Source organism: Pelmatolapia mariae, linkage group LG9 (genome assembly GCF_036321145.2).
Source record: "Pelmatolapia mariae isolate MD_Pm_ZW linkage group LG9, Pm_UMD_F_2, whole genome shotgun sequence".
In the NCBI taxonomy this organism is placed as follows: domain Eukaryota; kingdom Metazoa; phylum Chordata; class Actinopteri; order Cichliformes; family Cichlidae; genus Pelmatolapia; species Pelmatolapia mariae.
Genome location: NC_086235.1, coordinates 27,331,558 through 27,357,553, shown reverse-complemented (window position 1 = coordinate 27,357,553; position 25,996 = coordinate 27,331,558). Strand labels below are relative to the sequence as shown.

At 41.6% G+C, this 25,996-nt stretch overlaps 1 protein-coding gene across 2 annotated transcripts in view; it reads right to left on the bottom strand.

The window, feature by feature from the left end:
• The window catches only part of LOC134634691 (matrix metalloproteinase-16-like), a 75,800-nt gene that overhangs the window by 39,188 nt on the left and 10,616 nt on the right, over positions 1-25,996 (bottom strand). Inside the window, exons 2-5 of one of the 2 annotated variants that reach the window (XM_063484020.1) lie at positions 18,832-18,980; positions 17,582-17,596; positions 17,179-17,301; positions 10,745-11,049 (exon numbers count right to left, since the gene is read on the bottom strand). In XM_063484020.1, the coding sequence (XP_063340090.1) occupies positions 10,745-11,049; positions 17,179-17,301; positions 17,582-17,596; positions 18,832-18,980 (592 nt within the window). The remainder of the gene's footprint in view (positions 1-10,744; positions 11,050-17,178; positions 17,302-17,581; positions 17,597-18,831; positions 18,981-25,996) is intronic. The other variant, XM_063484021.1, reaches the window with a different exon arrangement.

Genomic DNA, 25,996 nt, shown 5'->3' with positions numbered 1-25,996 from the left:
ACAAAAATCAAAGCATCCAAAGGCTTAATCAATGTTTCGTCTCTGGAGGACGAGGAACCTCTGGAGGAACCTGGTGAGTTTGGCCTGGAACTGGGAACGGGAGGTAAAATAAGATCCAGGTAAATAATTTGACCCTTTAAAAAAAAAAAAGCGCCTGCTCAAGGGAGAGAAAATGAAGAACAGGTTTCAGAGAACCGGTTCCAGATCATACCTCATTTCTTTTCAGATTCAGAAGAAATAAAACAGCTGAGGATATGCTGAAAATCTGTGCAGGCTTACCCCGCCTCCGCAGAAGATCCATCAGGAACCAGAGCAACCTTGGGGGGTGGGGCCTACAGCACTGATTGGTCAAGTGATTTGATATTCAATCAATTAGTTGGTGAGAACTGGTTTACTTACTTTAGGCCTAGCATTTTAAGTGTTGGGTATTTGGTGTAGATCACCCAATCAACTTTAATATATAAAATCAAAGGTTTATTAATAATTAAGGAAAAGATGCTCGGTGTAAACTGAATGTAAACCAATCATGTACATTTCATTTGATCAGATTCCTTAATCTGACGACTGTAATTTTTTTAGATTGTACTTATATGACAAAATTACATGGAAAAATTTTTTAAAAACTTGACCCTATAATACCAAATGTATCATATGGGATACACTAGTCTTTGTGTTTTGTGACTTTCTGAGACTTCTACAACATCATTTTTCACCCTCCTCTAAAACAATCTGAATAATCTGCACAATACTTTATCACACATACCAAATTAAAACTCATACGTGCAAATTACTATTTCATTTCTTTTCTTTTTTGACAAAAGGTTCAATAAACACTCCATTCTCAAATAATCTTTTGGAATTTTTGCTGAAATATTCTGGAAATTATTGCATGTTTTAAGGACATAAAGTCAGCATTTCGGACTTAAATATTTTTTCGAGTGTCAAACTCACACTTCGCTTTTAGGGAAGAAAGCCACTACCTGTCACTTTTAACTAACAAAATTATTTATCAAATGAATGACTTTACGCCCTTTCCTGCTCTGAAGTAAACAGGCAAAGGAATCCCCGAGCCAGCTCCTGACATCACAAACCTGAGCCAGCCACAAAACACAGAGGAGACGCCACTTTAGAAATTAGACCAAATTACGAGGGAAGAAAAATAGAAATACATCACTTGCTGGAGTGGAATGACAAATCCAAACATGCTGCAGGAGACTTAAAAAGAATAAATAAATAAAAACCCGATAAGAAATCTAAAATAAGACCATAGGAGCGTACAGACTGAAAGACCGTAGCCTGACAGCAGACAGGCCAACCTTCCCAAAACGTTGTCCAAACAACATGCAGAGACCTTCCCCATTTGGAAAAATATATATTGTAATTTTAATGTCTGGACAACGAGGCAAAATGACCCTCAATCCCGGCAAGTGCTGCCCATTAAGCATGTTTCTGCCCGCCACAGCCAGAAGGAAATATCAGCGAGTCAATCAAGCAAATAAACTGGGTTCCTCGGGTTCTCGCTTCACCCATATATCTGAATCATGACTGTTTTTTTATTTTTGTTGTTGGATTGATTTGTATTGTAGCCATTACTATTTTAACAGCTTTATAACAGTGCTTTGGAAACACATCAAGTGCTACGCCAGCCAAACCCACTGAACCTAATGGACAGAGCCAGTGCAAGAATGAAAGCGAGGAACAGGAGAACAAGAGAAACGGGGTGGAAAAGACAGAGCGCACCGCTTCCTCCTCATCACCCAGTAGGAGTAGCAGCCTAAAAATAAACCTGCAAGGACACCATATGTTCTTCAGTTCCTCAACTACTCTTCCTTTTCTCTCTCTTGTACTCTACCTGCTCTAACGTCTCTGCTTTTTTATGTGTGTGTGTGTGTGTGTGTGTGTGTATTCTTCTGTTTTCTCATTCGTTGCGGTACCCTGACTCAACAGGGGCTGCTGCACATAACAATGCCAGCTCTGCCTGCCGTGGAGACGCCTAAAAATCGATCGCCTTTCATCGTCAGCTGGTAAAAACAACAACAACAACAAATTAAAAAAAAAAACCCCAAAATGGCATCTGCTTTGAATGCACCATTGGATAACAAGGACTGGACGTCGATGATAAACTGTTTTGGCGAATGTCATCGGGGATCCGAGCTTTCTTCCAAGACCATCAATCAAATGTGTCGATCCCAACATCCACTCCATCAACCAACCTTCACTCGGTGATCAAGTGGCCCACTAACACCCCAAATTTTCTAATCCTCCTACCTGGAAATCTGAATTCTTGGTGTATTTTTCCTTGGCGAGGGTGTGTTTTTCTAACCTCTCTGGTTCATTTTTGGGGGGTAAGGGTGAAGAACATAATAATGCCCTGGAATCTCTCATTTCCTGTGTGTAGGTCTAGCCTTCATGCTGTGTTGTTACATAGTTTCTCCTGATATTAGCGAAGGCTGGAGGTCCTTGAAGACATACCAGGCCTTATAAGTCACCCTCGGGTGAAACTGGGTGTTTGTGTACAGTCATGGTATGCAGTGAAGGTGATGAAACGTTTCTTTAGTGCCAGGCTGTTTTTTTGTTGCTTTTTTCCCCCTCAAATCCACTCAGCCTCTCTGCGACTTAAAGTCTAAATGGAATACATCTTATCTGTTCCTGCATCAATCGCTTTTGGTTTTTCCACAAAGGAAAACACAGCGGCCTCAGCCCACGACGATGACCTCGTGATAAAGCACAGATGAGTGTTGATGCTTATTTGCCTCATCTTATTTTTTCCTGGTGCACAAATGGAAAAACTGTCAAAAAATAAATAAATAAAACAACTTTTGCAAATGTTGTCACGGCATGTTGAGATCTGCTGAAGAGACAATCTAATCATCTCCATCTCCAGTTCTAGTTCTTTACTCCTTATCATGTGTTCACACTAAATCCCTCCAATCTTCTCCTCTTTGCCCTCCAGCACTCTGCTTCTACACCGGCCCCCCTTTTTTATTTATTTTTTTATTTTTCCATGATGTCTCATGCAATCCTCTTATCCTCCCGGCATAATTTTCACATCCACCCTCTGCTCTCCTTTCGATTGTACCCTATGACATCTTTAGCCCATTCTCTTATGCCTCCATCTATCCCTGCATCTATTGATCTCTCACAGCCATTCATCCATCCATCGGGCTCTTAAGCCAGGCATTTGGGGAGTGTACAGCAGCTGCAGGAACTCCAGGAGCACTTCTCTCTGTTTTTGGCAATGGTGTTTTTGCACAATGAATGGGAATATTGGCTGATCACCCACCCCCTCATGCTACATCCCTGTTGTCTCACTGTGCATCATTCTGGCTAAAATAACACCATGGGCCTATCTTTGTGTAATCCTTAGCACAATGATGTGCGAATATGCAAAGCAGAGCAGAGATAGTAACAACACCAATTGAAAGAAAGATGTACAGAGAAATAAAAACCTCCAGTATCCCACTTTAAGGTAAAATTACATAACAGCATTGCTAGCCGCACTCCAGGATGGATACACTAATCAAATCATACACAAATCATCAGGCTGCATATGTCCAATTTACCGTTTGTCCCTGTTAGAGGTGATTGTTAAGGTGTTTTAACCAGAGTTGTTTAAAGAAATCAAGCAATGTTTGTTTGAAAGCAGCACAAGAGGCAGACACGCCCTTTAAACACAGGCTTCTAGGAAAGCGATCCCACCAAAGTGCCATGTCAAACAACCTTCACGCGCTCTTTTAAGGCACGACACCCTGCACGTAAAGGTGCGATACGATCTGTGTCTGAGTCTGCTCTCATCCACAGCACTTGTTAGCACGCACACGCCGCAAGGAAGAGGAGAGGGTTTAGGGTGAAGCAAAAAAGCGATAACACCGGCCGGATGAGAGTAACTTCTCCAGAGTTGAATCAATGACATGAATCCCGCTACAAGCAAACACAGTCTAATTTCCAAATATCTGTATGCTAACGATTCATGTGTTGTGACATATCACCTTCATAAGGATGAAAAATTAAAAAGGGAAACAAACTCATTTAAGTCTTGCAAGAACTCTTTCATCAGTCAACACAGGTCAGCGTGAAGTTACAAACATAACACTATAAAAATGTTGCGGCCATGCTAATACTATAAAGCAGGGATGGGTGATCCAGCATCAAAGTAAATTTGTGGTACTGACATTTATGATGATGTAGAAAAATAAAATACAATATTTAGCAGGGATTGCAGCTTTCAGGCAGAAACATTAATAAATGTAAGTAAATCAGGGATGTTGTATGTTGTCTCGAGCTCTTTATCCAGCTGCTTAAAGCCCTTATTTTGCCACCGTGTAACTGCATCAGTAATTTACATCCACCGTTTGGCTCTTCCTTTCTTAAGCAGCGCAACTCCAGAGATGCACGGTTGAGTCACTTGTTTACTTTTGGGTTGCACGTCGGCGGCGACTAGCATGTCCTCCTTATGTCGCAGCCGTGTTCTACTCGACCACGTGTTTGTTGTCTCGCCTTTGGTGGGAACACTTCTCCTGCATATTTTGCAGTATTGTGATGTGTGAGAGGATGGTGAAGTGTTTCCCTTTTATTCCCTTTTTGTTATCAGAGGCTGAGATGATGCTCTCGCTCTCAGACATTTCAGGGCTTGTCTTGTTGTTGGGAACATGAAAACACATGACACTGCTATAGCAGGACACGGAAATATGGCACTTTTATATCATCATGGACAATATGATATGGCACAGCACTACTGTAAAGAACTCAAAACCCTTACGAGTTTAATATTCAAAACGCCTTTTCACTTTTTCATCATCCTAAACTGTATCTGAACATGCCTTCTTCCAAAAAGCAACCACAAGCTAGCGTTATGACTGTAATTAATATTATGTCCATTTCCACACTAAAAGGAAGCTTGGAGACCTCTGCTTATTTCTGAAAGTACCGTTTTGTTTTTAATCCAGCGTTGCACTGTTGGTTACAGAATGCAGCATTTGGCACCTCTAAAATGTGACAAACTCTTTCAGAGATGCATTAGACTTGAAAATGAGAACTGAAATGCCATCATAATCTGAAAATCTCTCATTTTTGATTTTGGTTACATCCAAGAAAAAACTAACTAAAAAAACTAAAAAACAAATGTTTAGGTGGCCACTTACAGTGCATCTACTTGTTAAACACGACTCTCAAAACCCCACATGATGTTATTAGCGAGCAAACAGCTAATAAGTGGGTGAAAGTGGAGTCTCCACAGATGGTCTGGCATAGCCTTGGTTTGTTTACTTTCACATTCAGGATCCATTAATGTATAAATCACTTTCTTAATGAATTACTTTGCCTTTAAAGTGTCTGAAAAAGTTTCATAAAGAATTACAAATTCAATGTTTTACCTGAAAAACCCCAAAAGGCAATTAATATATGAAAACAACACTTGGAAAAAGCGCAAAAACTGATATTAGGGAAGCTAGAGGCAGCAGATGTTTAGAATTCTTAGCTTGAAAAACAGATTTAAATTTTGGCAGAAACATCTTCAGGTACACACGGTTTTCTTTTTTTCTTTTGTCACGCTGCCGTGGTTGTAGCTTTTCTTGTGTGTTTTAATTTTGAGTCGCCACCTTCTCTCCTTTGTGATAAATGTACCAAAATCAAACACACATGTTAGCTACTGTATATCAAGACTCCCTCAAAAACTACACTGAACTGTTGTTATGGCACTCTACCATATAGACCATATACTAATATATAGACCAAAGCATTTATGGTGTAGTACTTATAACACTGAGCCAAATTTGATCATCAGATTATTGTAAGAACTCTTGGTCATGGTAGCCTAACGCTAGCTAAACTTGAACACATTTCTTGATCACAAAAACAACAACCAATGTCCAAACACAAAATAATTTACAAAGACTTAGTGACAAGTCGGCACATAAAATGTATATTCTGTGACTGATAACTCTAACCCTTGCTATAACCACGGAGCGGTAGGGAAAATTGTGATGCAGTTGTTCGCCTTTAAAGTTGTGTCTTAATGATTTAACCAACATCCCTCAAAGGCACAGCTTTTACATTGAAAGCAAATGGTCTCCGTTTCCAGTTTGCATCACATTTTTTGCAGTTTCTCTACCACTTAGCAAAAAGTTGCCAAGTGTGCTTGAGACCAAAGCAATCACAAGGAGGTTTTCGGTGTGGCACCACATACCTCACTAGCAACAGAAAGTGACCTCCAGCAAACATGCACCTACTGGTGAGGGAATACCAATTTTTCCTAGCAACCAGTGATTGTCAGACAGCACCCAATCAGTGTCTAGTCTTGAATAAATGAGGCTTTGGCAGTTGATTTCACAATGACAGCCAGCAACCTCCAGTAACCACTCACAATCAAGGCATTAGACATTTTTCCCTAGTGACCAGTGATTGCTAGCTGGCTGCTAACTGGTCTCTTGGCCTATGTGCCCAAATCCCTAAATAAACACCACACTCCTAAATTAAAGATGAAAGAAACTAAATAAATACATAAAATGCTGTCCTTTATGACACACAGTTGACTGCTTTAAGGCTACGTCCACACTAGCCCGGATAGATTTGAAAACGGCGTTTTCGTCTGAAAACGCTCCGTGTCCACACTAGCGTTTCAGTCGTTTTTCACAGAGTTGTGCATCCACACTGAAACGGCCGAAAACGCTTACGTTCCAGTCCTGCGCATGCGCAAAAGCGAGTGAGAATTAAAGAATTTGAAGAAAAGCTATCTGGAGCATGTACAAACTGATATTAATCTTTTTTAGGACTGTCAAAATTGAGAGCAATCAAAACAACTGCTGTATAATGCCCTCCGCTATCATGTGTTTAATTGGTCACATGACTGCATCACATGACTAAAATGCGCATGACTCGAAGTCTGCGTTTTCGAGTGTCCACACTGCGACAGGACAGCTCCGTTTTGAAATGTATGTGTTTTCGAGAGCGTTTCCAAAACGCTGCATTTTTCCTTGGGGAAAACGCCGTCTCAGTGTAGACGGGAGGCCAAAACGGAGAGAAGCATTAGTGTGGATGTAGCCTAAAGGGAACGGCAAAGTTTTCTCTATTTTTACGTGTGCTAAAAATCACACTGAATGAAACTTTTGTGTCTCCATTAACACCTGTGCTGGAGTGTGAGTGGAACTGTACATGTGAGTACTTAAAAACACATGTACGTAAGTGTTTGTCTCAGCGCAAACAGGGATTAATCCTCCAGTGTGCATCGGTGACACCATCGTCCAAAACAACAACAATAACATCGACGGTGTGACGCTGGCAACAGTCGCCCTGATGACTGATATTTTTCTTTTCTCTCGACAACAGTGCAGGGACAGGATTAGGTATGACAGCTTACCAGACAGCAGCTCATCTCTGCTGTGTGCCTGTGTGGGATTGTAACTTTGAAACACAACAAAGAAGGAGGGAGAGGAGACTGAAAGAAAAAAATAGGATGAAAAAAGGAACTGAAAAGCTAAAAATCATGTGCTGGTCTGAGCAAACATTACATCATTCCCAGCTGTTCTTACAAAGCGTGGGATGAATCAGAGATGGATTACAAATCCTTGAAATAGCATGCACTGGAAATATATGGAATTATCCATCTCCGCCGCCACAACATCTAGATTAAAATGAACATCTGCATGCGTGATTTTACTGCCGCCGATTCCAGATAAACAAAAGCGTGCTGAGTTTCGCATCTTTGGCTCTTAAATCGTAAGTTAGCCAACATGAATGACATGAAAAAAAAAAAAGCTTCTAGAGATATTTATTTGTAAATTCATTGCATCGTTTCCATTTTACACATTAGTCATAATCTAGGAAGCATCACTTCAGCGTAAGACCACGTGTCTGCCTTTTGTTTGAGCAGGAATATCGACACAGCAGCAGTGCCAGTGCAGAAAGCTCCATTAAAGAGCACTGGCCAATAAAATCCAAGTAAAAGCAAGATTATGACAACTCTCCACAGTTCCAGAGAGAGCCTCGTCTCTCTAGTCTCCATCATTAGAACCTCTGTGCAGTTTTTCTGGTGTCTGAGGAGCTTTCAGACTCATTGAGCTGTTAGCACAAACACATTTTATCATTTCTTTGCCTTTATTTGACAGCGAGGACCTTGCACTTACGTGACACTTTATAATCCATTACCATCCATCTACAGTATAAGGATGCAAAAACACAGGAGTAACTGTAAATGCTTTAAAATACAGTACACGCTCTCTTTTTCTTTTTTTTGGTTTCATCTCTCTGGGAAGTTGAGCAAATAAATGGCCAGAGCAAAAGAGTTCAGACTTTATGTGTTTACGAGATGAAATAAAAACACCACTAACTGAAGCAATACTGCAGAGATTGTGTCATGATACATTAATCTGATCACAGCTACACTGGCTGCAACAGTACACGGTGCAATGAAACAGGACTATGTTTAATTATTAGTACTGAAGTTGTAGCGTTATTGCTTGCGGTACTATTATCTTACAGTTTTAAGTGTTCGTCTGCCAAAAGCTACACTATGGCTCAAAGCCTCGCGACCGTGCCAAGACGAGAAAAACAATCTGGCAGAGCGATACAGAGCCTGATATTTGCAATAGTTTTTGGCATAGGAATTGTTACATTTCAGGATAAGAAAGAAAAAAGCTTTGAGCTGTGTGCGTCTTCAAAACTCATCTAAGTGTAACGCCAGCCGTCACACAGGAATAAGAGCAGCCCCCGCCACGGCGAGCAGTCAGGACTCAGCCAGTAAACACTCCCATTTGAAAAAAAAAAAAGCTGGAGAGAGCATAATGGAAGTGCCTGCATTATGGGATGTTTTCACAGAAGTGTGGGCCACAGCAGGGCTGTATTAATACTGCACTGAGGGGAGGAATAGAACGTATCTGCGTGTTAAGGGAGTGAATCGTGGCCTTCAGTGACAGCTGCTTCTCAGCGTGCGCGTGAGTGCGTGGGTAACGTGTGGGTCTTTACCTTCGCGTGTGCTCATGTGCGTGTTAATACGTATGTATCATGTCAAAGAGTGGAGCAGAATGAACGACCAGCATTGTCGACGGTTACTAGAGGTTATCGTTATCCTAAATAGAGAGTCACACTGATCGATCAAACCTTAAAGAAAAGCCGTTCACTCCGTTCTGTCTGAACCTGCCAATGCCCCTCCGCTCCTGCTTAAAATTCTGTCTTCAACAGCAAGTTACTTACTCCGATTTCCAACGAGTAGTCTTCACCAGCTCCCACTCATCTCCCACTCAAATGTTTTCTTTACTCCTCGCTACGCTGCTCATTCAGTCTTTCCCTCTCCTTCTGTCTCTCTTATGAGCGCTTGAACTTCCAATATTTGTCTAATGACACTGTGCTTCTCTCTGTTATCCTCTCTTTTGCTTGCTGTTATCTCTGCTGCCTTCCCGCTAGGAATCTCATCTGTTTTTATGTATATATATTTTTTTTTTCATCTGTGTCCCTCATTCTTAAGTGTCCCTGTGTCCCTCATCCTTGGCGCTGCACTCGGTTACCACTGCTATTGTTTTTTGGCTCATGACTCGCTGACAGCAGGGCGGGTCAGCTCCTAGAATTTAATGAGGGATTCAACCAGAGGTACGTCCATCTTTTGCAAACTCAGACAAATCTTATTGTGATTGGATCATCTTTGCAGACCTTTCTTTCCACCCTCTCTCGCTCTTCATTGACTCTCGCTGAAGGGTGCACAGAGTTCAGAGGTTCACCTGGGACTGGCTGCCACTGATACACAAAAAACACAAGTGGAGATCTGTTGCATCTCAGCACAACGACTTGGACAGCAACGCGGCTGCTCAGAGTACAGACAACACAATGGCATGCAGACCCCGCTAAAGGCGGGCTGCAAGGCTCCAAGGGCAGGTATTCCGCGAGGGCACGGGCTTGAGATCGGCGTAGAGTGAGAGGGGATATGATTACTGTTGTTCAACGAGGGAGGTATCTGCTTTGAGAAAGAGAGATGACGGAGCAAGCCTCAGCAAATCACAGTTGTAAATCACAGCAGAGCAGAGCAAGGAATGAGTAGTGACCTGACCCGGCAAAACCAACAGCATCACGACCCGTGGCTCAGTGAGAGCAGACGTACTCAACACAAAATACACTTTTACCTTCACAATTACTACAGTAAATATGTAGTAAATATGAAAAAAAAAGTATTAAACCTGTAACTGTATCTGTAAAGCCACATCGACAGGTTGGAAAACAATTTCCTGTTTTACTGTTTTGGAGGCGAGGCCGCGGGAAATCCCGTGTTTCACCTCAGGGATCACGAAATCCTGTGTCGATCATTTCTGTCCACTTTTGGTGAAATAAAACAGGCGAGTGAAAAAAAAAGGGCAGAATACTCCAAAGTAAGGATGTGTGTTTAACATCATTGCAGGTTACCTGAAATCGATAGCGACTTCTGAGCATTAAACATTGTTTAACGTTAACTAAAAATGAACGCACAACCAAGGACTAATTAACAGTGTGACGAGTTTGTGTTTTATGGACATTTTGTGTGTGAATTAAACTCGTTTTAAACCTTATTGGATGCCGTGTCTCTCAGTCACTGCAGAAAACCAATTAGCAGCAGCAGCTTATTATGTGTAAGGTCAGCAGTTTGGCTTCTGGTCGAGCTGCTGGGACTATTTTGTTGTAAATACTCAATAAAAGTCACTGTTTTATGACTGATGTCTGGTTTTGTTGTATTTTTGCAACAAGCTTATGAAACCATGAAGGTCAACAGTGTATTTACCATCCTTACCATCGTGGTTGGGGTTGCCCAGCGTCCAAGGCTCGTCTGAGTCAAAGTGTGTGTCGCCTCCTATTCCCGGCCCTGGAAAGTAGGCATGGGCCAGGAAGCCCCCCTCGCCATCGAAGGGTGAGCTGTCTCCGTGGAAACCTGAAGCGAAGATGATGGTGATGTCCACGTCTTTCTTGCTCCTCTCCAGCTCGCTGTAGGGCACAGCCTCAAAGCGCAGCGGCGTCACGCTTTGCCACACGTCGAAGGCTCGCCGAATGGCGTCGTGGGTCTCCTCAGCACCCACTTTGGGTGTCACGTTCTTTATGCTGCAGAGATGTGAGATAAAAGACAGGAGGTAAAGAAGTTAGACTGGAGAAATGCACGCAGGCCAGATAATTTTCTTTTTATCATCATGCCCCCGTAAGCCTCAAATCTGGATTTCTCTTTCAGCTGTCAAGATGAGCAAATCCATTGTAAATTGGTCTAATAAGACTCTCGGGAGCTCACAGCACTGGGTAAAATAAACACACTCAAGAGTGGCTTATTGTGCCGGATGACCACTCAGAGGAAAAAGAAAAAAGACAAAATTAAAGAACAGAATCAAATCAGGGAAGAAAATAAAGTCCTGTGAATCTGAGACATGGCAAGGCAGAAACTGACAGTGAGTTCAAGCACAAGGGCTGAAAGAGGCGAACATCGCTGCATGTCAATCTATGTGATCTCACTACGCCAAACAAGAAGAGGAAAAAACCCCAACTATCACCGTTTTTCCCTGCACGCTGCCATTTCACGCTCGTCCTGCTCGCCAACAGAGAGCTAAATGGAGCGATTTGTGAGAGAAAACAGCTGAGTCCTCCCCCGCCGGCTTTGAGTCGGTGCAGGTGTGGAGAGGATGGGACAATTTCCTGCCTCTGGAATTTATTTTCTAATTAAGGATTATCAACAGTCCACTGCCTGCTGAGAGCCACAGTCTGGTTCGGGCAATCAGGAAAAACCTCTCTCCGCTTTATTCTAGTCTGACAATATCTCAGTGTCACGCTCTATTAAAATCTGGTTCGTCTCCAGGGATAGACAGATAGGTGTAGCTTACATCAGTCAACTTAAGACACTTGTAAACACAAGCCGCTCTGTGTTACTCTGCTGCAGCATCTGATTTGGGAGGAACGACGATGTTTAAGTGTGTAAATAAAGTGTGAGTCAAAACAGCTCCGTGTCAGTTTCTTTGTTTTCTTGTTCAACTGCTTCAAGTTTATTCGCGACTTCCCTGTTATCGCCTCGCATCCACCCCGTCTCCTTTGGGTACCCTCCGTCACCTCGTCACCTTTGTTCCCGTTTTCATTCTTCACAGTTTCTGTGTTTGGCTGTCAGCACTGTCGTTTTCCATAATAGGAATAAATATTATCAGAACGGCTTTGTCTGCCGCTGTGAGGCACATTTATATACACTGCAAATTTATACCGCACGTAAGCTCCGATTCATTATTGAATCAAATTTCGTGAAGAGGGAAGCACAAAGGCTGGTCGTGAATTATAAATACTCTGCTATTGAATCACCTGCTACGTTCCTTTAAATTGCTCTTAATTGCTTATAGCAAAACACAATCTGCTTTTCTTTCTCTGTCGGCCGTTTCAAGACTGACTCGCAGGCGGCCGACCACCACTCTGCCAGAGACATGTTCGCTTTAATTGCACTCTCAAAAGTCTTGTAAAACTTTCTCTTTCTGATAATGATTTCAGAACTGAGCCCTGCAGACACACACACACACACACACACACACACAAAGAGCAAAAGTAAGAAAGTAATAGAACATACGTCATGATAAAAGACGAAGAAGCAGGGATGCTTTTAATTATTTTTTTAAGAGCTATGTCCTATTTTGATATCCTAGCATCCTTCCTGTTAGCCTACACTTAAACCTCCACTGTCAGGCAAACAGCAGCTGGTGCATGCACTGAGCCGAGACCGAGAAGAATTAGCTGCCAGAGCAGTGTTTTTGTCCACCTAAAAAAAAAAAACCAAACAAACAAAAAAACATTCAACCTCCTTTCAGCTTCCCAGTAGCTCTTCAAAATAAGTCTCTAATATGTCTTTAACTGATAATACCTCCTTCCTGTTTGTTATTTTCACATCAACTGTCGCGTCTCACACTGTCGAGTACAGCCACAAAACTCTACAAGCGTCCAGACGATGCAGTCACACTGGTCAAAAAGTTGACTGTGGAACACGATACACCTTTCTCCCCCTACGGTCAATATCTTGGCTAAAAAGCAAAAAGCGAGGCAGCATCACAACCCGACTGATTTTCAGTGCAGTTCTTGTGTAATCTTCTTTAAAAATGGCTTCTTGACAGCCACGTTCCACTGAGACCATTCCTGATGAGGCTTCACTGATGCATCTCTCAGGCCTCTGCTGGATTTTTCCCCCCATTTCTTAATGATATGAACTTCAAAGATATACAATAATGTCTTTGAAGCTCATATTAAGTTGAGCTTAAAACTATGTACATTTTGAACTGTTCTACACTTTAAAGTGAAAGTAATAAGTTCTGTTATCTTAACCTGGGAGCTGACAAAGCCTTAAATTCCAGAGATAATCTTGAACATCATCTAAAGTGGCATTAGTGGAACGGTTGGCTGTTGAGTTAGCTAACTATTCCTACGTAATTGAGACCACTTAAAGAGGCATCACGAATAGCCACTTTGTCTTTTAAAGGGCTTATGTAAAGCAGACTGAAGTACAAACGTGATAAAGACAGGGAAACAGTCCGTCTTTCGAATCAATATCATCTGACCCAGAGAGAGTCACAAAGGTACAAACGTCTTTCCTGGGATTAAAAGTAACACATAAACACTGTAGCACCACCAGGGTTCTGTTTGAATACATGCCCTTGTCCTGTTCTCTCTGAAAGGCCTTATCAAGAACTGAGGCCACTCGAGGAATAAAAAAAAAAGATGGTTTTCATACGAGCCTGTGACCCAACCCTCTGTATGTGTGTCCTATTTTAAGGACAAGCCAGATAAAGAGGGTAACACATGCAGGGCGAAGCTGCACAATAACAAATGGAAATGATCCCTGCCTGCTCTGAGGCCACACCACATATTAAACTCCATACTGTGAGGTGATAATGACTCCGAATGCAACTCATGTGCTGTAATAGTACCTGCATGCAGGGAAAACAGTAGGGATGCCAAAGCTAATTAGTGCCTCCCCACAGAAAGTACTGTATGTGGCTACACAGAGACCAGCACACACCTGGGGCTTGCATGCATTTGTTATACTTTCCAAATGTCAGTGTTATTTTTTTCAGGACTATTTTAAATGCTGAAGCCTGTAACAGAAAGGCAGAGATTCTTCAGGGAGAAATAATAACAAGATATCCACTTTTTAGTTAGATTTCTACAGTTTAACTTATATAGCAGAAGAGAGAGTTTGTTTTGGGGTAGCACCTGTTCCTTTAGCAAAAGACACCTGGGAGTCCAGTGACTGTGTGCAACAAGAGCACCTGATCTGGGATTGAATGGTTTAGATGCAGTTTTAAGTTTTATATTATATATGATAAATTAAGCCAGCGCTCATCCTCTGCACAGTACCATCCGTGCAGTGCAGCACAGCGGTGGCGGCATCATGTTGTTGGGTGTGTGTTTTTAAAATTCATTATGTCATGTCACCTCAGCACTCATGATCTTAGACTGAGCTGAAAGTTCTCCTTCCATCAAGGCAATGACCCTCAACACACATTCAAGACAGTGCTAAAGGGGCTTAGTGACTAGGGATGTTCTTACTAACTTCCTTGTTAGTCAGTCTAATTTTAAATTTCTTTTTACTCAACAAATCATTGGGTAATTAACAATGACAGCACATGTGCAGCCTTTGACAGCTGTTAGATGACCCAATTTCATATTCAGCTTTTACACTTCCAGGCATTACCACAGTCAGATGGCACTGCACAATATCTTTGGGCCAATGGTTAACATAAACATAAAGTGGCCAAGTCACAGCTCTGGCTTGAACCTATCAAATATTTCAGGAAGGACGTGCAAATAGTTGCTCTGGTAGGCCTGCAGAGAAGAATGGTAAAGATTCGCAAAAAGATTCGAGGTTATAACATATTATGTTATATTATTAACATATTATGTTTTATAAGTGGGGAAATGTTTATTCCAGCATTATATATACAGATAAAACCTCTGTATCAAACACTCAGAAGTGTGCTAGCTAGCTAATGCTGATCACATTTTCATGTATGCTTTTACTTTCTTTAAATCACAGCTAATTTTTGTGTTTACTTCAACTTTGATTTGAATTTTAAAGATCTGCGACTCTTGAGAACTCTGAGAACATGTTTCATCACTGAGGTACAATATTCCTAAAAGTTAGCATCCTAATAATTTATGTGCGTAAGGTGCTTTGGATAACCGTGACCGTCACTGTGACTGATAGCTTTCAGTACCTAACCTTACAAGTTCCCTTGCAGTTAGCACAATTTTATGTTTACCACTGGCCATCGGTGAACCACAGTTATACTTGAAAACATTTTTTCTTCAAACTGAGAAGGAAAGATGTTGCTTCTTATTCTGACACGAATGCACAGCAGCATATCTTAAATTACTGACAAGATTTTGATACTTGAATCAGATTTAAATGAGGTGACCCGTTCTAACACTACATACAGAACATTTAAGCAGATTAAAAGAGTCGTTAGATGATTGCATTCTCCAACTACCTCCATTGCAATCTGACATAAAAGGAGCAGCTGCAGGCACATCTGACAACTGACTAGAGGCCACATCTATGTACACATCACACACACATACATACATATATATATAAATATATATGCACACACAAATACACACACTCAAAATGCTCCCATCCATTTACATAACCCTAATCTGTCAGAGAGCACCCTCTGCCTTCCACCAGGGTTTCCTCCTCCTCCTCTCAACTCATGTCTTTCTCTCTGAATCTGCTTCTCCTGTTCTCTTCTCTTTCCTCTCTCCTCATTTCCACCCTTCTCCTCCTCCACTCTGCATCGATCCGTCTCATTGGTTTGGTTTCTTATCAGTGGTGCTGCAAATGAACCACGTGCTCAATTTCAACTCAATCTCAAAAAAAGAAAAGGTTATTCGAGGCCACTGAGCCATACATTATATTTAGCACGAATTACGCTTATGCAAAACATTTTTAAAAATCTAGAATAATAATTGAAAAAACAAGAACAGCACTTGAGGATTATCCATGAAACACGAAGCTGAGGGCAAGCAACAGTATAACACACATGAAATATTACAGAATCTGGGCTACTCACTACATCTTAGCAGAGAAAAATTATATAACCACAGAAAGCTGTCCTATACATTATTACTCATGTAGCGGGATGTCAGAAAACGCGGTGGTGAATTATGAAATCGGTGAGGTCACCAGTGCGCGTACACTCTTTTTGCATTTGTGCTACATGTTCTGTCAGGAGCGAGGCTGCTCCGGCAGTGAGGTGTGAGGTTTGAAGGACACGGCCTGTGCTGCGGGTTAATGTGATGTTTAAGGCTCTGAGTGATGTGGAACTTTACTTGACCTTTGCTTTTGTAGCTTCGCGTCCATTACGCAAGTTCAAATATTGTGCTCCTTTCAGTGGAAATGAGGTAGTGAAGTCAGGGATGTCAAAGTGATTTTACTTGGTTGGCCACATACAGCCTACTTTGATCTTAAGTGGGCCGGGACAGTGAAACCGCCTCTATCTGTTGGTGTAAAGAACTTTAAATACACATTTCATCTCTGAAATGTCTCAATACAAGAAACAGTTTTTGTACATGATAAAGAAATGCTGCTAGAGTAGGGGAAAGACATCTGTAAGCGTGACTCTTTGGGCTTTAACTGCAAGAAATGAATGTGTAAGAAGGCTCTGGCAGCTCATTGCCCAGACTGTCCTGTAATTATTACACAGAAGTTTTGGTTAATCCAAAGAAAATGTCCCATTTTTATTTATTTATTTATTTACTTTCTGTAGGCTTTTCTAAAAGAAAAACAAAACAAAACCCCAAAAAACAGAAATTTCTTTGGTAGTTAGTGAAAAAACATCTGTCAGTTAATAATCTGTCACTTAATTACATTGATGTACCATGAATGGGCATGTGGGAAGTCTTTAGCAGAGGGAAAATCTCATGGGCTGGATTGGAGTCTTTGCTAGAATGATTCTGGCCCACAAGCCTTATGTTTGACAGCCCTGCTATAAAGCTTACAGGCAGGGACAGGTCAAAAGCTCAAACGACACGGAAATAAAGGAGCTACTGAAGAAAAAAGTATTCTTTCTTCCTATCTCTATGTCTCCCACATGCCTGCTCTGTTGATTGGGGTCTCCTCACAGGTTGGAGTGTGTTTCTGGGGTTTTCTGAACATGCTGTGGTGCTAGGTAGCACTGAAATGCCATTGAAAACAAAAGAAAAGCTGAATCCACCCACCTGTATGTGATATGTTTGTGTTGCCACTTCTGTCCCGTGAGGGCGTACCGTCGTTTCCTGACACTGAATCTGGACACACCCCCAATTTGGTCAGGAACCCCACATCGGGGCTTCTTCATCCACCTGTGGAGAGAGGCGAGGAGGAAAAAGGTTATATCGGCAGCAGCACATTACCTCCCCCACCCTGACACAGTGATGTCACTGACTCACAGGAGCCAACTCTGAGCCAGTGTCACACAGAACAGATGTGCAAAATAATTCAATATGATGCAATTTTTGATAATTTATATGTAAAAGAAATGCAAAGATGACAACGTGTTGATAACAGAACACACGTACTTCATCGTAACACCCACACAGTGTAAAACTACACGTATTTAAATATACAAAAAAGGTGCCTCACCTTATCGTGTTATCCCTACATTAATCGAGAGAAGCAGAAGGGGGGAAAAAAGAAACAGGCACTGTTAGCTCATCACATTTCACTCTGTTTCAGCCCAGCGGTTGGATAGCTGTTAGTCTGCATTCACATAGCTGGCCACCACAACGCCACATCACAGTTCAGTGGCCAATGTGAGCTCATTTGCTGCGTGTAGCATGGATGGTATTTCGCTGTTGGTGCGCACAAATGTCAGCGAGCACTGTTTTAGTGATTTGCAGGTATAATGCGGCGAGGTTAAACCCGGGTAAATCCAGGGCTGCTTTAAAAACACAGATGATCTGTGCCCTGGTGCCACTGCCGCTCTCATACAGATGAATAATTTAAAAACATCTCTTTAAAGACTTATGAGAGCCCCAGGTGGGTTTTCACTCCACTACACTCCTGTGTGCAGACAAAATATAATATAACAATGAGTCTTTCCATTAAAAAAAAATCCAAACCAACATGACCTGCTTGATTGCTTGTAGCTGCTGGGCTGAGGTTGGACTGTTCAAATGAGGACAAAGCCAACCAGAGTCGCAGCTCTTCTGTCTCCTCCACTGTCTATTAATACTAAAACATTGTGAAGTCTTTGATCTGACATCGGAGGTGTACTCTTGCAAAAACCCTCTTTGATCACATTAATAAGCCCCACTTAGTCTACGTTACGCCAACTTTGCGTCTGGCAAAACGACTCTGGTCGCCTTAAAAATGTAAGACGGGGCGAAAAGAAACCTCCATTTTGAAAATGTCTAGTTTACTTGAACTGTGAGTCCTACAAAAAAGAAACCAAGCAACACAGTTCGCAGTGTGCTTTCCCTCCTCAAATTAATAAAACATCTACCTACAGTATGCCTGAGGCCCTCAGTGAATTTAGATTTTTAGTCCGGGACTGTTTATCAAATCATAAAAATCAATCTGAGATCCACATCTCTCTCTTTTGGCTGATGTTGAGGCGTTTTCTTAATTAACCACACAGATGTAACAGTAATATTTTATAAGCCACCAGAGCAATTCAACATATCCATAGTAATTACTTGCATGCAGGCGAATACAAGAAATGACCAAAGCAAACACCACGGCTTCTCTGTAGCTGTAATTTTACACTCAGGCACTTCCTGTTCTACTCCCACCCGTGTTTTCTTATTTTGGGAATAAACCCATCGTGAACCTTGTGCATAATTCATACTGTGGCATCTTTAAGGGTATTTTTAAAGGTGTGTGTGACTCACTCTATAGTGTTTATGTCCAGCGTGCCTGTGACATTTAGGCCGTAGCGGCGCTGCATGGCAGCGATAGCAGACTGCATGACTCGGGCAGAACGCAGCACTGACATTCTGGGGTCTGCAGGAGGGAGGTAGCCATACCTCTGGAGCCATGCCTATAAACAAGGAAACAAGGAGGAAAAAGGTTAGACATCATTGTAAACTCCAAGGAATAATCTGCAAGGACTGATTTTTGGACAGGAGCTAAACATGATCTCAAAATCATAAATAGACATTTGAAGACAGGAGGCAGCTTAGCTTGAGTATAAAGTTTGAAAACGTGGGGAAATATCCAGCTTGGTTCTTCCAACAGCTATAAAGCTCATTAACCGCCTCCGCTGTGGCAAGACACTTCACCCGCACCCTGTCCAGCTGAGCAGCGCAGAGCTGCTAGTGCTGAAGTGTGAGTCCAGAGTTCCTACAAGTAAATTTATGGTGTAGTTTGTTTTTTTTCCTGTGCATGAGAAGCATTTTAAGCAGAAAGCACACTCCATACGACCTAGAACAACATTTAAATGTCATCAAGATAAAACTCCACATTAAGCTACACAGAGCAAAGATCAGCTAGTAACCGGTCTAAGGACACATCTGAAAAGACATTTGTAAAAGGGCATAAGTAGAGAGACAGAGAGAGAGAAATCTCTATACCAGTCTATAGTGCAGAATGTCATCCGTTATCATGTCATTTTACTTGTCTGGAAAGGGCTTTGGTGTAATAAAGCTTTGAGTGTCCCTATAAAATCCTGCCAGAGGGAATCATTGCTCAGATCTTTGGACCAAGCAGGAGAAGCGGGGATCGGCCGGGCGTCCCCACAGAAGAGGCTTTAGGGATTTGGATAGTCTCAGCCTCTCTGTATACACTCAGTCCTCATCGTAAAAATGCCAAATGTGGGATTAGCTAACTGCTGCATATCGGAACACAAAGCCAACAGCAAAACGAGGGTTAAATTGTTTTGCTTGAAGAGCGGAGAAAGTGAAACAACACAACGTTGGCCCGGAATCTCAAATACCCAGTGAACTCAGAACTGCCGCGTGTTTGCCTCAGACCTTCTTATTTCTCTTTCAGCAACTCTGTGCTGTGAAACCTGAGCGTCGTTCTCGTGCACAGTGTTTTCAAGCTGCTTCAGTCATCGCGGAGGCCCGCTGCTCAGGATAGCATACACACTGAGAATGAAATTTACTAAACAGGGAGGGAAGCCCGGAGTGCGAGAGCGAGAGGAGAATGCAATAAAAAGCAAGAAATACGAGTCTATAGCTTCGTTTACGGTGACTGCGCTCCACATCCAAGCAGTAACAATGAGCTCTTTTGAAACTTATTGTATATGCTGTTTGTAGCAGCGGTGCAAACAAGCTGATATGTATGACTGTTCAGAAGGTGAGAAGAACTGAACATGTCACTCAGCTAATGTGCAAATGAGGACACTAAATACAAAAAACATGACACAGGGAGGATGCTCAGGTGCCTGAGCATTGTGGGTAAGTGTGGTGGCAACTGCACAAAGCAGATCCTAGCTGAGAATGTGAGTGATCTCATAAATAGTTCATGCAAACAAACGTCCTGGAGACGAGTGACAACATGGGGGTTCCTACTGGTAATTAACAAAGCATCTTATGAGCAGGAAGAACGAGCAAGATCATTGAAATACATTTTTTTAAAGAACTACATAAAGCTTCTCCATTAGGTGAATGTGCAACTGAAGGGTGATTAGCCTAGCTTGACTTCAGATCCAGATAATGCCCATGTTTGTCCAGACTCTAGGGGTGGGCAATTAATTATCCCAAAGGGCCACATGAGAAATTGGGACTGCTGTGAATGGCTGCACCAATAAGCTTAAAAAAAGATCAAATTAACTTCTATTAGCTTATCAGTGTGGCCCTCCAAACAGTCCCAGCTTTTGGGAAAATTAATGCCCACTCCAGTCCAAAGCAAGGGCGAGGCTAAAGGGTGGTGCATGCCAGTGTAACAGGGCAGCTACATCTCTTTAATATATGAGCAACTCTAACCCACATAATTTCCTTATAGAATAATAAAGTATGCTGATTATGATTCTAATATGTTTGTGGAGACAGGAGGTCTGTGCACTGCACTGAACTTTCAGCCAATTTTTAAGTGATTTTTTTATTGTTTTTTCATTTTTGATGAGCCTAACGAGCTGGTTGGAGCCCTGCTGTATCGCTCCATTTACCAATACACGTCCACCAGCCTGCCTAAAGCTCACTCTTTAACATTTTATATATTTTTTAAGTTAACCTGCTTTGTTTTAAGGCAGCTTGATCCTTTCAGGCAAAGCCAGACTTCTAAACCTGCTAGTCTTTATGCTAAGCTAAGCTAACTGCTGCCAACTTAATTACCAGCCTTACTATATATACCATATTGTTTCTCGCAACACAGGATTAACTTCTTTCAGAAAAAGGTGACCTCGAAAAATAACTTTCTTGTCTTTCCACACAGTCAGTTATTCTGAATCCCAGACTTTTCTGTTAGTAATTTATGAGAATAAAGCTAAGAATTATATTGACAAAATATGGGGAAATTATGTTTTCTATTTAATTATTAAATTAACTTCATACATTGTTAATTACACTTGAGATAAAGATACATTCTTTCAGTAAGATCAGAACTAGCCAGCAAAACATAACCAAATGTAAGCAGCATTTCTAAACTTTCTACTTTCTCTACCCTGAATCCCAAATTGTTTGATGAAAGGAAAATATTAACAGTGTCAATGACAAACCCGGTTACTAATATATGTCTATATTACACTGGAATATAAATAACATTAAAAAAAATTAAAGCGGCTTCTCATTGAAGTCTTAACTCTAGAATAAGCGAGACTTTCACTCTGTAGTTTGTGCTGTGACTGGCACATCTACTGAGACCTTCATGAAGAGACTCAAACTCTGCATCAATGACTTACAGTATCAAACTCGACTCTCATCACTTTGGCAGATGCCAAAATGTTACACCTGTGTCATGATTCACACTTCCAAGTACCTGCCTGTAAACCCCAAACCTCTCTTTGTGTATTTTCTTTCTTCCCTTTCTCTACTGCATGCTTTGGTGCTTTTCGTGCCCATCCTGCAGCCGCACTCTCCTCGTCCCCCTCTCGCTGTGAGTGGGTGGGTGACAACATTACAATGTGTGTCAGACTTACTAGATTCAATTTTAGTTTAAATAAATAAATAAATAAATCTGCAAATCTGACTACACATCAAGCCACATGTTACAGTTACTCCATTCTGTTTCCCAGCAGACTTCACGAGTACCAAACACTGTAAGATCTTCTCTTCTCTTTCTATGCCCACATCTTCTCCACCTCATGGCACTCTCTTTTCCTTCCAATGTCTGCTTTAATTCTTCCTGTCCTGTAATCATCTCTATGCCTCCCTCTCATCTCCTCTGTTTTTTTTTTCCCTTTGGTAACCAAACTTTGGCTCTGTCCTATAACCACTGCCCTAGTGCTTTCAGAGGGAAAAGGGAGAGAGGAAAGGAAAAAAATAGACGATACAGATGAAAAGCACACAAGTTCAGACGTGGCACTGCATATTTGTAGCAGAACGCTTTTTCTTTTTCTTCTGTAGTTCTAAGAGACTACTGTAAAACCTGATTTCATCAGCAGAGAGATATTTTAATTCGACGCCAGCTTCAGTTGGCTGGATGGGTTTTGAAAAAGTTTGGGCACATATTTCCCCCTGAGATAAAAAGAGGCTAGGGAGGCCAGTGTATTCGTTTTCCCAGAGGAAATATTTACTTCTGAAACTGAGATGTTCATGAACTTACAGAAACTGTCAATTTGTGGCCAACACTTGGTGTGCGGATGTCATCGATGTTTACAGAGCTACGTGACGATTATGTAAATTAAAGGCTGCAAAGAAAACTAGCTTTTTTTTGGGATGCAAGAACTAAGTGATGTGTTTGTGCTTTGAGTTATTGCGGCTGTCGCTGTCTACCACTCAGACATTGAGGGGATATTGGATGGTGCCAGTTTGAGCGCGCAGGAGGGGTGAAGGGTTGTTCGACGTCCCATATGAGAATGAAACATGGTGGCAGGATGTGGAGGGTGTAGCTGTCATACCGGTTCTTTATGTACAGCACCGTGGGGAAACAGCACGACAGCACAAAAGGATGAATATAGCAGCAGAGGGCGGCCGGTAATTCCAATGAAAATTTCCGCATTGACAGCAAAAACAGTCAGCTGAATCATTTCGGTCATTGTGTCTCTGCTACTGCAACGTTTGGCAGAATAACCAAAATACGGGCTATTGGTTCATGTCCGCTTCCTCTAATCTCTGGACATCCGCTTCAAAACGCAGGCTCACTTCTTTTTAGAACTTATACTCTTGATACGTCGGTTTGACATCACCAGGATGGTTTTCATAGAGTCTCATTCGTTAAGCTAAAAACACTCCAAACTGTGTTTGTTGTAGTTTTTAAAAAAAGCTCAGATTACTTCAAAGCTTTTCCTCAAACCGCCACTTTTGCTCGCATTTCCTCGTGTCGTCGTTCACGCGGAAAACCAGAAACTTCCACAGTCAAACAAAAAAGTTGCCACAGTTGCAGTTTCAGGACCAAAATCCACACGCTGCAACGCAGGAATCAAAGAGAAGCACGAGCTCACATTTATTAATACTGCACACGTTCAAAGATTCAATCCAAGGCTTTGATCTTTAATTCTGTCATCGTGCCAAACTTTATGTGACTCCGTTGGGAGAGAGGTTAAAGATGGAGGAAGCACAAGTATAAATTATTTCCAGTATTTCCAATATTGCAGAATTTGAAGCTATAATAAACCGTGAGTATTATGTCCATTCGTTCATTCAGAGTTGACTTTTACAACCTTCACGATGGAGATCTTATAATCAGAGAGAGAAAAAAAGCTGAAGATCTAAAGACGTGTTCTGCTGAGTCAGTGCCGAGCACTTTACTTTTTCTACATTTCACTCTCCCATCTGTCCTTATCTCTTTCTGTTTTCTTTCATTATCCTCCCTCTCTGCTGCTGCCCACTTCTCATCCTCATCGATTTACTTTTTCCCTTTGTGATCTATGGTTCCCGGGGTTCTGCCGATGCAAGGGTTCCTGAGAGCAGGAGGCTCCACTTCGACAGCATCCTTTATTCAATAAGACAGAAATTCTTCCCACTCCTGCTCTCTGCAAAATGGATAACGAGGGAGCTTGTGAACGTAGATGGTTTGGTTCAATAAAGTTGCAATTTGGATTTCTTGTCAGTGTAATAACAGGGACACAGAACAGTAACCGTACTTTCTATAGTCACAGGGATTGCAGATAGAAATAGAGCCCAGGACAAATGAGCAGGAGATGGTAAAACCATGAACACATCAGTAATTCAGCTCCCAGATCAAAGCATCAACACATTTTACTTCATACGCTTTTAGTGTTTGCAAAGGGAGCTCAAGAAAGGGCAGCTACAAAAGACATCCAAAGAAATATTTGGAGCATTGAAGGAACAGTTCTGAATTGTAATAAATACACCTTTCAACTTGTTTTTTTTTTTTGTTATTTTTTGCACAAAGCAAGATATCTTTTACGACTAAAAATGTCCAAATAGCTAATAAAACGAAAAGGAGCCCAGTTCCCCTAGAGGTCTGTTGTTGCCGTCTCCAAAAGAGAGTAAATGGTAAATGGATTGATTCTTATATAGTGCTTTTCTACTCTCCAACATGCCACATTCACCCATTCACACAAGCACTTTCTTCTATGCTTTAACCTCCGAGGACCTGCCGTCCACATATGTGGACATCACATTTTGGGTTATTTAGACCAAAATACTCAATTTTGCTCTGCATCGGCCCGATATCCACTTACGAGGACATTATACTGCTACTGTTCTATCAAAATTTTAAACGAATATCCTCATATGTGTCTCTTATTTTTCTTAAAAACAAAAATAAGGTAAAAAAAAAATCTGGTAATTCTTTGTTTTTACATTCATTGGGCCCCAATATGCCCAAATATCAAAGAGAAATTAAAAATGCATGCTGTGGAAGAGTTCGGGTCTTAGAAGGTTAAGTGCTTTCTATCTACCATTCACACACATTCACATCCAATGGATGCATCGGTTAGCAACTTGGGGTTAGTAACTTCCCAGACATGCAGACTTGGGGAGCCAGGAATCAGACCACCAACTTTCCGATCAGCAGCTCACATGCCCTACCTTCTGAGCTCAGGAGTCAATTCTCATATTAGATCCCTATGTTAAAATGTCTTAAACTAAACTGTTTAAAGTGGTGTGTACAGCTAATTACCACCTCTATTACAACTCTGTGCTAATCAGCTAATTTAGGGTACTGAACTGGACCTTGTGACTGATCAGAGTCAAGTTTATCCTGGCAAAAGATGATACTTTTAGCAAACAAGCTACTTAGCTTTAAGGTGCCAATGTACTGGTATGTACAATGTAAAACCGGCACAATCGTACACTCGTGTCCTAGCTGTGACAGCGCCAAGTTACAAAGCTCAAGAGGTGCACTGTGGTGAGAATTTCACAATTTTCACCACAAACTAACTGGAATTAATCATCATACCTGGTCGATCAATTTGAGCACTCACCCCAAACCAGCCAAGCATTGTTCTTTAAGTACTGAGCGCACCCTGAAAGCAGAAGGCAGCAAAAGCGCTATAATGAGGTTAAACTTCTTCACAAATCAAGTCCCTCTTGAAGTGGAAGGATAAGGAGTCAACCAGCAGTGCCCTGACAGAGGCTAAAATCTCTGAAATGCATCAGTGCCTATTTTTGGGTTCTCCACACTTGATTTCACTTTACTTTGAAGTAGATTTCTCTCATGCTTCAGATGCGAGAAGAACCTGGCCTCACCTAACCTCCCTGCACACTTCTTCACGGTGAGTGCATTTCTTTTTCACCCTTGTCACATTATGAGGAAAAGAAATCCACATACACACACACACACACACACACATATCTCACGGTTTCAAATTTCCGTCCTCAAAGCTGCCCTAAAAAGCCTCTTCTGTCCCATTTTACACCTTTACCTGTTTCTCTACGCCTCTCATTCAACTACTTTCAACTACACTTTTCAGTTAGAGAATTGTCTCAAACAGAGACTAAAACTTGTATTATCATTAGTAAAGCCATCTCAGGTGAACTTGGGCAG